The sequence below is a fragment of the Eleutherodactylus coqui genome, chromosome 2 (assembly GCF_035609145.1).
Source record: "Eleutherodactylus coqui strain aEleCoq1 chromosome 2, aEleCoq1.hap1, whole genome shotgun sequence".
Classification (NCBI taxonomy): domain Eukaryota; kingdom Metazoa; phylum Chordata; class Amphibia; order Anura; family Eleutherodactylidae; genus Eleutherodactylus; species Eleutherodactylus coqui.
In genome coordinates this window covers 210071185-210083196 of record NC_089838.1, presented here as the reverse complement: position 1 = coordinate 210083196, position 12012 = coordinate 210071185, and the positions used below count along the sequence as shown (strand labels likewise).

The 12012-nt window shown below is 43.6% G+C and overlaps 1 protein-coding gene across 5 annotated transcripts in view; it reads right to left on the bottom strand.

The window, feature by feature from the left end:
• SIN3A (SIN3 transcription regulator family member A) overlaps positions 1 to 12012 on the bottom strand; it is a 52448-nt gene that overhangs the window by 36391 nt on the left and 4045 nt on the right. For all 5 annotated transcript variants that reach the window (XM_066592389.1, XM_066592392.1, XM_066592393.1 and 2 more), the window contains exons 2-5: positions 2484 to 2692; positions 1712 to 1888; positions 1471 to 1577; positions 665 to 944 (exon numbers count right to left, since the gene is read on the bottom strand). In XM_066592389.1, coding sequence (XP_066448486.1) covers positions 665 to 944; positions 1471 to 1577; positions 1712 to 1888; positions 2484 to 2660 — 741 coding nt within the window. In that variant the 5' untranslated portion in view covers positions 2661 to 2692. The remainder of the gene's footprint in view (positions 1 to 664; positions 945 to 1470; positions 1578 to 1711; positions 1889 to 2483; positions 2693 to 12012) is intronic.

Here is a 12012-nt window from a genome sequence, read left to right as displayed (position 1 = left end):
TTCCCGTTCCTTTGTTAAACTCTTTTCTCTGAAAAGCCGCAGTATTTCAGGAGTAAAATGTAGCTCTGTAATGAGGGGGCTGATGAGATGCCATGCTGTTCATAATTTGGACCGCATGAATCTTTTGATAGGCTCCCTTTAAAAGCGAAATATCTCAAGTAAAGAGTCTTTAATCACAGGCAACGCTACAGTTTATTTTCAGAACACAGATGATTACCTAAAACTCCAAGTCCTAGACAAGTATGGGAGGCTATAGATTAGCTTTTAATAGGGTTTTGGTGGTGCTGCCTTAATAATCTCTACATAGGCTGTTAGACGTTGGCCATCCAGGCCTATGTGTTATGTGATACTAGCTGATGACTGCTGGTCACATCTCATTACTACCACCATTTGCCCCTTTATTTTATATATCATTTGATGCTGACTTTGTCCTTTTTGAATAATAAAGTATTTACATTATATTTAGGGTATATTATCCAGGGGTATTTCTTTCCTTTGGCAATTAGAATTGTATTTATATAACTCGGGGTATTCCTAGAGCAATTGTGTAATACATTCCCAAGTCCTAAACAAGAGCATTAATACTCTCCACATTTTCACATACCTGCTGAATTATTGCATAATATATAAGTAAAAAGGAAACAAGGACACATATTACACTTACCTTATTAACTTTTGCTGGTGCTGGTGGAGGAGTTGGGTGCACTGGAGGAGGAGCAGTCTGTGTGGACGGTTGTGAAGGTGGAGGAACCGGTGGAACGGGGGGCTGAAGACCATGGGTTGTGATCTGGTGGACCTGTCCAGGTGTTGTGACATTTACCAAGTCATTTGTCTGCACCTCAATTTTATACCCAGGTGGTAAAAATGTGTTAAAACCCATTATGAGGTCCGGATGGCCTTTGAATAGCTGGGAAACCCGACTGATGACACCTGGAGTGTCAATGCTGGGAAGGAGGTCACAAAAAAGAAAAAAAATTAAAGTTCATATACACATTAACAAAATCTAACAGCACATACACAAAACGTAGACTGCGGATGTGAGCGCACGCTTAGAAAATGATCAAAATAATATTCGGTTTGCATTTAATAGAGCAGCAACAGAAATATGTGTAAGGCTGCCTGTCCACGGCCATGATGGAATATCGCTAACAATATTGCATCGCGGGGGAGGAGGGGCGAGCACTGACAGGGCTCCGCAATGAGCCTAACAGATAGGCTCACCGCGGAGAATGGTGACAAATTGCAGCATGCCGCGATTTCAATCTCACAAGCAGAGAATCACTATGACTCTCCGCTTGTGGACATTGGGCTGTGCTTTCCATATTTGGCCTATGGAAAGCTTTTCATAGCGTGATATGCAGGCGATTTATTGCAAGCGGATGATCGCCAGTGGACAGACGGCCTAAAGCAGGTACAAACCATGTCTGCCATGGACAATGCAGGTGAACACAACTGTCGACGCCTATTTACCTCTGAGATTTGAACTCCTTCATAATATCAAGGAAGTCATTGTAAACCTGGGGCTGGCTGCCAAACTGCAATTTAACCTGATCCAGGTAAGAAAGTGCATCTTCCACCTGAAAGAAAATGAAAACTCATTACATTTCTGTGTCATTGATGGTACAGATAGACCATATCCAACAGTGAGAACGTACATCACATTCTGTTCCAACTGATGACACAGACCACCACTACCTTCTAATCCTCATACCTTTAGTCTCTGGAACTGCTGACCCTGGGCAGGAGCAGCTGGCGGGGTTGAATGTGGATGACTCTGAACCCCAGGACCGCCATGGCCTGGCACAGGGTTGGTGTGATGATGGGCACCATGTACTGCTGCCAGAGCTGCTGGTCCATGACTGCCAGAACTTTGAGGCACGGTTGAAACCTAAGAGGAGATTAACATAAACATCAACCATTCAAAATATACCAAATCTCGCACGAATATGAAGCCCATTCTTTTTACAAACAAATTACAACATGTCCTATCTTTGGGCATGCCAATGCATCGCCCATCGCTTGTAATGTGGCCGCCGGCAGCATCGTAACACGTGCTAGGTTCAAGTGGTGCGATGCAAGGTCTCCCCATTGAAAACTAGGGGAGAAACTCCTCGCCGAAGTGATGCAAGGCGGTTTTGATATAAAAACACATTGCACCCGCAGGAAGGGGGGAGGGGGGCGGACGGGGACGCATGTTGGCGAGCGCAATAACACGCTCGCCCGTGTCAAGTTAGCCTAATATGGCTTGCATCTCCACGGACTTAGATGGCAGCTTTAGTGTGCAGAGTACAACTACCATTGGGGCGGGGCTCACTCTAGTTATTGGCCCATTTTCTTTCGGAGATTTTACTTTTTTTTCCTTTAAATATTTGACATTACAATATTTTATAGTAAGAAAAAAAAGGAAATCTTGGCTAAAAACTACACATGAACCTCACCTAGCATTATGTAAAATGTATTACATGTTTGTTAGTAGGTTTTACCTGATATCCAGGCGTCACAGAGTACTGGATGCCTGTGGCGGGCTGCATGGCATCAGACTGCGATTCATAAGCAGGAGGGGCTGGAGCAAGGGCACGTTGATGGGCATATGGTTCAGTGATACGTCGTTGCTGGGGTGGGTAGGGTGCTGGCTCTGGATCATCCACTCTCCGCTTCATCCTGAAAACATAGTCGGGTGCCAGCGATGTTCCTACAAATGTGGAAGAGTCATTGTTACAAAAACTGCACAATTAAAGTGAACCTTCAGAATAAGCTGCTGTGTAAATATGACGATGACTACTAGTTCTGGCCGTTACAGGACTTGTATCCTGTATTTTGCACTGGTTTTCCACTCTGCACGCTACCTCCCCACTTCTCAGCTGCTGCAGCATCTTCCTCCTCCTCCCCTCCGCATTCACTTCTATGGGCAGCATGAGCCATCCCCCTCCTTCACTTCCTGTTCATTGTCTTATCTCTTACTACAGAAGGACAAAGTATTAATAAGCCGCAAATTAGAAGCAACCTTTTGTGGCCAGCATGTTAAAGGGATTTTTCTGCACAGCAACATTGTTCTAGATGGATACAATGATTTGCAGTGCTGCTGGTTATCACATTGCCCATCGTATTAAACACAAGTTAACGGCTCAAAGTGCAGTATCACGTAACGTTTAAAGACCATCTTAACTCAAATCCTGAACTTGATGCGACTGCTGACAACCCCAAGACCTCCCAATATGAGGCTCACGAGGGTCCAGGAAGTTTAGGATCTATTTTGTAGTAATTCCAGGATTTCGACCATGTTTGCTCTAATGAAGCCAAGCCACCGGCACATACGTGTCACATCAGGTCAGTTTTCATCCATGCATGCTATCGATCAAGTCAATAAAAAGGATGAGCTGTGGGAACTATTTTTACTAAATGCTGGACAAGCAGAAGCCAGATTAGTTTCACTGCCAAGAACTTCTGTAATGCACCACGATTTTAAACAGGGAACCAGTCACCTCCTTTGCACCCATTGGGCTATCCTCATTGCACGGTCAGCCACTAAACAACCTTTCCCACCACCGGCATTCGGCAACATGCCTTATTCCAGTGAAGGCCTACCAGTCCGGTGGGCGAACCCAAACCTTGCAACCACCAGAAGGATTCTTTGAAACCACGTCCGCCTGGCCTTTGATTGTCCCCCATGTCCAAACTGTGGCTTCTCTTTTGCCCTGCTACTGGCAGACACCTCCGCACATGTACGGGCAGTGATGAGGAGGATGTAGAGGACAATCCAAGGCCAGAGAAGCATGGCTTCAAAGAATACTTTCGCAGCTGCAGACTAAGCCCTCATCAGAATACAGTATGGGAGTTTTATTAAGGGTGTTTCCTAAGATATGCGGCGTTATTGGTAATTATGGATACGCATTATGAAAAGTGGTTTGGTGGCTAACAGTGGGCTGGGGATGGATTGATGGGTGGAACAGAGGTGACAGGTTCTCTTTAAACGCTTGCCGCAGCTTTATTATTAGGGCAAGAGCTTAGTATCGTACGAAACGTCAGAATCTAAGCTTTCCTAAGACACCTCATACCTCAATAAGTGCAAAATTCGGGGGGCAGCCCAAAAAATGTTACTCCCTGGTGCTCCGTGCCTAGGGAAGGGGCATCAGCAAGAAAAGTCAGAGCCTAGTGAAACTAAAAGGGGAAAAAAGCTGTCAGTGCTCGATGAATAGCCACACACCCAAATCAATACTACAACGAAAAACAAAAAGACTAAGGACCTGAATTCCTGCCACTGGGACTCCTTAGGCCAGTGTCAAAGGACAGTAATACAGACATGTTAGAGGACGTTGCATCTGCAGGTCAGCAGTATTTCATCACTATTCACCTTATATACGCTGGCATTAGTTTCATTTTCAACTCGGTAAATACGGATCCATATATGCTCACCGAAAGCAACTACAGAAGCAAAAACTACCAGAAGTAGCGCGGGCTACAGTTTAAAAACGCAACTGTGAAAAACACAGCCATGTAGACAGATACATAGATTTACAATGACTCCGTATTCCAGTCTGCAAGACATGGACCAAATACGGAGTCAAAATATGCTTGTGAGGATACGGTGAGAACCTGCATAGGGCCAATACTGATATCTACTGGGTCTACCCAATTGTAGTATGGCTTACTGCAGAGCGGTGGCGGCGCATCATGCTCAAGACTTCCTTGCAGAATTTTGTACACTCTTGCTACTTTACTCAGAGCCATAGTTGTGGGAAACAAGGTATGTGACTTCTTGATACAGTCCAGAGTTATTTCAGTGCAGATTACGTAACACACGCTTTTCTGGAGAGAGTAGTCCGTCAACATGCTGAGCGCGGAGAAGTTAGCGCACCCCACCTCGGACTCAACAGCTCCATTCAGAGTCAAACTTTATAAGCTAGAACTAAACGGTTGGTCAACATTATTCGACTACTAAGGCCCAATGTCCACGGACGGATTTGCAGTGCTGGATCCAGAGTGAGCGTTTACCTCCGGATCCCGCAGCAAATACAGCCCATAGGACATGCTAGGCAAAACGCTTTTCCGTGCCCACGAGTGAAAATCAACTGGAAATCACATCTACACTGCTCAATACTTTTGTATGAGCAATATACATGCGATTCCAGTATGGAGAGGACTGGCCTACACAGAGTATCCCAGCAGTATACTTGTGATTCATGTGTATATAATTAGTATACATGGGATTCCAAGCTTGGAGAAGACTGGCCTACACAGAGTATCCAAGCAGTGTACATGTGATACATGTGTATATTCAGTATACATGTGATTCCAAGCATGGAGAAGACTGGCCTACAGAGTATCAAGAGTCCAATACGACTGCGCGGATAGAACTGGACTTTTGTATACAGTCCTCCCCGATGAGGCACCAGTCCGTGTGATGTCCAATCTACGCAGACCCAGCACAATCATGTGCACTGCAACGTCCCATTTCTCATCCAAAAATACTACAAGTTGTTTTCATGCGGTCCGTGTGAAAAAACATCCATGTGCACAGCCTCATACGCTAGAACGGGGGCCATGTGTTGTCCATGGAATTACATGCACAATGTTCAACCTCAAAGTGTGCCAGTGTGAACTTAGCCTTGGTGATAGAGCCCGCAGAGGGGAAAATTGGTGATAAATGCTCGATACAAGTCAAAAATAGTCAGGTAACAATGTGATGGCCTTTTCTGATACTGAGAACAATCTTGCAGATATACCTTTTAATGGCTAACAAAAAATGATGTTGTTACATCAAGCTTTCAAACCTACTTAGGGTTCTTCTTCAGGCATAATAGATATATATGATTCTTCAGATCTATCCTATTAAGCCTGAAGAAGAACCCCCAGTAGGTTTGAAAGCTTGCTGTACCATCATTTTTTGCTATCCATTAAAATGTATCATATATACAAGATTACTTATTTCCTTATTGAGAACCATCCCATTTTTACCTGAGGAATAACACTACTTCTGACCATTTTGACTTGTATATAAATTTGTTAGGCCATCTGCTGGGAAATCTTCTTACTGGACCCCAACATTCAATTGATGTCTATGGTCTATGCTCCCAGTCCAGTCTGGCTCCTAAAACACTTTGCTTTAAGCCAGGGGTGGTGAAATGTAACAGACCTTCTAGAATAAGCTGCCATGTGTACATGAGGAATAAGGAAAAGAGTTTGGCACAGTGTTAGCCAGTAGAACAAACTGTGATTGTTCTAGGTGATACATACAATATATGCTTCTTCAGATCTATCATATTAGGCCTGAGGAAGAACCCTAAGTAAGTTTGAAAGCTCACCATTACATCATGTATTTTTGTTAGCCATTAAAAGGTATCATATCTACAAGATTACTTGGTTCTCAGGAGGATAAACCATCACATTTTGTTCTACTGGCTAACACGGTAATAAACTCTTTTCTTTATTCCTCATGTACACACAGCAACTTATTCTGGAAAGTCTGTTCGCTTTAAGCCAGGGGTGGTGAAATGTAAGTGATTCAGGAGCCAGTAAGACTGGACCAGTTTAGACTATAGACACCAATTGAAAATCATGTTGGGGTCCAGTAGGAACATTTCCCAGCAGATGGCCTGACAAATCTTTAGGGTCATGAAGACAGTATGAGTTATGTTAGACATCATACATAGTAGATCAGGAGCGTCATGGACTCCCCGATTTTCAGATTCATTAAATGAAGGATTACTACGGGTGTATATTCACCTGTAAATGTACAGAACTACTGCAAACACCTCCATCTGCTAAATACAATAGTTTTTGGCACCGTTGATTCTTAAGTTTAACCCCTTCCTGCTCCAGGACGTACATTTACGTCCTGGAGCGTCAGGGTATGTATGCGGGGCGACCTCCCTGCATACAGGGCGGGCGTCAGCTGTCTACTACAGCTGACACCTGTGGGCAATAGCTGCAATCGGCCGTTCGTAGCTATTAACCCTTTAAATGCCGCTGTCAATTCTGATAGCGGCATTTAAATCCTGCCGTACGCCCCCCCCCCCCGAGATCGAGGGAGCCGTGCAGATGTCATGGGGTGGCTTGATAGGCTGTCAGAATGCAGTATGACGTAATGCTATAGCATTACGTCATACTGCAGGAGCGATCAAAGCATCGCATATTGTAGTCCCCCAGGGGGACTTAAAAGTAAAGTTAAAAAAAGATCAATAAAGTTTTTTTAATTATTAAAAAAAAAAAGGTACAAAATCACGCCCTTTTGCCATATCTGTAATTAAAAAAATCTAAATCATAAAAAAAAAAATACATATTTGGTATCGCCGCATCCATAAATGTCCGATCTATCAAAGTAGCACATTATTTACCCCACACGGTGAACATAGTCCAAAAAAATAAAGAACACCAGAAATGCACTTTTTCAGTCACCCTGTCTCCCAGAAAAACCGCAATAAAAAGCGATCAAAAAGTTGTATGTATTCTGAATTAGTAGTAACGGAAAACATCGGACATCTCAGAAAAAATGAGCCCTCGCTGAACTACGTCGACGGAAAAATTTAAAAAAGTTATTGCGCGCACAAAATGACCACAGAAAATAATTGAAAAAAAATTAAATGCCTTTGAAAAAATAAAGAGTAGTATAGTAAAAAAAAAAACACTATACAAGTTTGGTATTGTAGTAATCGTACTGACCCATAGAATAAAGTTATCATGTCGTTTTTGTTGCAGTTTGTGCGCCGTAGAAACAAGACGCACTAAAAATGGCGGAATGTCTTTTTCCCCATTTTACTCCACTTAGAATTTTTTTAAAGTTTTTCAGTACATTATATGGTACTTTAAGTAGCACCATTGAAAAATACAACTCGTCCCGCAAAAAACAAGGCTTAATACAGCGATGTCAATGGATAAAGGAGTTATGATTTTTTTAAAGGGGGAGGAAAAAACGAAAATGGAAAAAAAAAAAGGGCTGTGTCATGAAGGGGTTAAAAATCTAAGCAGCAAATCAGATTTGGTTTACAACATAATCAACATTATATGTAAGCTAAAGACAGCATTTACATGAGATTGTGGACTGACCAACTGCCTTACCGAAAACATTGTGCTCTACTTTCTGGCTGTGCAGCTGCCACTAGAGGGAGCCTAAGAGCTTACTGCATACTGGTATACAATACACCCAATGACTTGGTATACAGGAAGCTCCCTCTCTCAGGTCAGCATAAACCAGTGACAGACGCCCTGATCCAGCCATGGTCACTTATTTTATACCGTTCAATAGTTTTCCTGAAATCTATTATCTCTTGCAGCCAGGGGTCCTCATTCATGAGTGGAAGGATAACCCTGCCCTCCCGACAATGATGGACAGTCTTCTCACTATAGTGTGCATAGAGAGAAAACTGCCAATTAGCAGCAGCTCAAACACCAAGAACCTACATGGTGTGCAAATAATGGAGAGGACTGAATCCTCAGGGCCCGCTGCAGGAGTTAACGGCTGATTTCAAAACAACTGTACACCTCATGACCAGCGTATGGCAAGGGGATTTTAAAAGCATCTAGTAGAGGACCATGATATATTATATATGGATGAAAATTGATAAGTCACTTATATGGTCACTAATTTTTTTTAGACAACTTGTACTTCTATGATAAGCAGTGTGAATACTAGCAAAAGTGCAAATTACTTTATATAAAAAGATGATTCCGTGCCTAAAAAAAATCCCTCTCATCTGCTGGCTACTAGCAGTCTCTCTTCTTTCTAATCTGCTGGCCAAGACTGAGAACAGAAAGTAAAGGAGAGCGATTACTAATGGAGACGAGGAGGAGGAGAGAGATGGAAGCAGACTCACACAGATGTGCTATGACAGGTACCGGTGAGTTATTTACGGGGTTTTTTTTTAACTACTAAAATCACATCTACACTGCTCAGTACTTTTCTAGTGTTCTCCCAGATATAATTTTTTAGGTGTTTGCTACAGGAAGCAAAATCTTCTGTTTTCTCCATTTGCAGTGTATAGGATAGGTACATACACGCAAGCAAATGTTTTCCTGCATGGCACCGTGTTGCGATGCTATGCAGGAAACACATTACAGTAAATTTCATCTCTCGCCAATATCGCCCATTGCTTCCAATGGGGCCAGCACAGCAGCTAGGCTACACCCACCAGCTCAGAGAGAACTGAAAGCTGGAGATGAAATTGGTGGTAACTCCACACGAACTGCCCGATCCCCCCACCGAGAAGGCAGATTGGTCATAGTATCCAAGTCTGTCGGACACGGTTCAGCCCATCTGCTTACAACCGGATTGACGCCGTTGCAAGCAGAGAAGGCGGATTCTCGGCAGCAGGTAATGCCGTCCCCTGATTGTGACATTAAGCAGATTTTTCTAAAAAAACACATTTAGGCTATGTTCACGTGCCCGAATCGGCGTTAGATTTTTGGCGCAGATTCCACCTCTAAAGCCCTGGCAGAAATATACGGCAGAGCCACATTTCTGATGCGAATTTGCCTCAGATTGGCACACAGATTTAATGTCCACCTGCGAGAGTCCAAGGACAGGATCCATGGCCAGAAGTGACATCTGCTCCGTATAGATTACGCCATAAATTGCAATTCCAAGCAGGGAGACACTATGTACAGATTTGCCATACATGGGGTGGACATATGGGTTTGCTGCAGATCTGCAATAGATTACTCCCGTTCAATTCGAATTCAACTGAAATGGTGAAATCTGCTGCAGATCATCTCTGTGTCCACCACCGACATGCAGGAAACCTGTATATGAGTAAGCAGCTGTAAACTTCACACGGGCGAGGGCGACATTGGGGAGTGAACTGCGGCCCAATATTGCCCTCACCATCCATGTGAAAGCCCTGTGGATGCAAGACATTTTCATGTGTAAACAGCCTTGCATCACTGCAGGAATGAAGGGAATCCCCTGCCATGGCTGTGACAGCCGCGGCAGAGGATCGCGGAGTTCTCCTATTGCTTTCAATGGGCCCGGCGGTCCCAATCCACCGATTGGGAACCACTGCTGTACTGTGTATGGGCTGCTTAAAGGGGTATTCACAAGATACAATGCCATCACCTATCCATAGGTTACTGATAAAACGCTGATTGCAGGGGGTCTCACCACTGAGCCCCCTGTAGATCCCTAGAAGCTCACCCGATTACGTTCCTAGAGCTGTGAATGTGTCAGGAACTAACACTAAGAAGAGCCATTATAGGGGGCAGGAGGGAGGTAAAGGACATGGCCGAGTACAGTCAGCCCCGCTGACATGAGGGCCTTTAAGTTCGCCGGATAGTTGAGGTTGGAGGAAGACAGAATGGAGGACAGTGAAGTTCGGCACAGGATCCTTTCGTTCCAGAAAATATGCTGCCACCAGAGCTAGCTGCCTGCCTGTGGCTTACCTCCCTCAACAGGGAAGCTGGGGTAACCCGCTGTCAGGCAAACAATTAACCCGCCATCTGATTAACCCCTTAGTGACCAGGCCTGTTTGCGCCTTAATGACCAACTAATTTTTTCGGATTTCTTCGTTGCCATAACCTTGATTTTTGCTTCAGCACACCTACATGAGGGCTTGTTTTTTGCAGGGCAAATATTTTTTTAAATGACATCCTTTTAGGATACATATAATTTACTGTATAACTTCCCCCATTTGTTTATAAGGTTTTATTTTTACGGCATTCAGTGTGTAAAATAAACAATATGATGATGTTCTCCAGGTCGGCACGATTCTAGCAAGATCAGAAAACTTTATTTTCAAAGATTAGATTTTGTTTCGCCGCATTCCAAGAGCCATAACATTTTTTTTTTATTTTTCCATCAAATGAACTATAAAAAGGGTTTGTCTTCATTTATCTAATTTTTGGAAACCTATGACATTTGGATTGTTTTTCCTTTTTTAAAAGGAGGCAAGATTAAAATCTTCAATTCTGGCATGTTTTGTGTTTTTACCGCCCTTCACCATGTCGTATAAATAATATGTTAACCTAATACTGCAGGTTAGTACGGTTATGTCATTACTAGGCTGCATTCAGACGACCGTATATCGGCTCAGTTTTCACGCCGAGCCGATATACGTCGTCCTCCTCTGCGGGGGGGAATGGAAGAGCCAGGAGCAGGAACTGAGCTCCCGCCCCCTCTCCACCCCTCTGCACTATTTGCAATGGGGAGAGCCGGGACGGGGCTAATTCTCGGAACGTAGCCCCGCCCCCCATCCCTTTAATTGCAAATAGTGCAGAGGGGCGGAGAGGGGGGCGGGAGCTCAGTTCCTGCTCCTGGCTCTTCCATCCTCCCCCCCCCCCTCCTGCAGATGAGGACGACGTATACCGGCTCGGCATGAAAACCGAGCTGATATACGTTCGTGTGAATGCAGCCTTAAGCTTTTTTTTCTGTTTTTTAATTATTGCTGCATTCAGACCCTTGACTTTTTTAATTTTTTCCCCCACGTGTGAGATAGGCAAAATTAGCTATTTCTACCATGTTATTTTGTATTTTTTGCATGGGGTGCAACTACTGGGTTAAATAAAGTACTACATTTTTTCCTCCGGGTCATTACAAACACGGCAATACCAGATTTGTGATTTTTTTTTTTTAAACATAGTAAACATGAAAGGTAAGGGTTTTGATATTTTTCTTTCCTTTTTACACTTTAACTTTTTATTTTTGTTCCACTAGGGGATCTTGTATATCGCCATCTTTTATCATTCTTATAATACACTGTTATACTCCAATATAGTCAATATAGCAGTGTATTATAAAGCCTATGAAGCTCAGCCAGAGACTGAGCCTCATAGGCCACCATAGTTGGCAGAACCAGAAGCAATATTCAAGCCTCTGGGTGCCATAGCAACTTGCGGGCGTCCGATAAGTGATAAATGGGTTCCTCCACTCCCCATTGTAAGAGCAAGTGGCAGCACCCACTCCCCCTGGCACTAGCTTCCGATACCACCCTTTAAAATAGCTATTGCATCAGAATAAATCCCCTTAATGTCCGCCATATAAAAGGCGTATGGGTGGTCGTTAAGGGGTTAAGGTATATGGTCAAC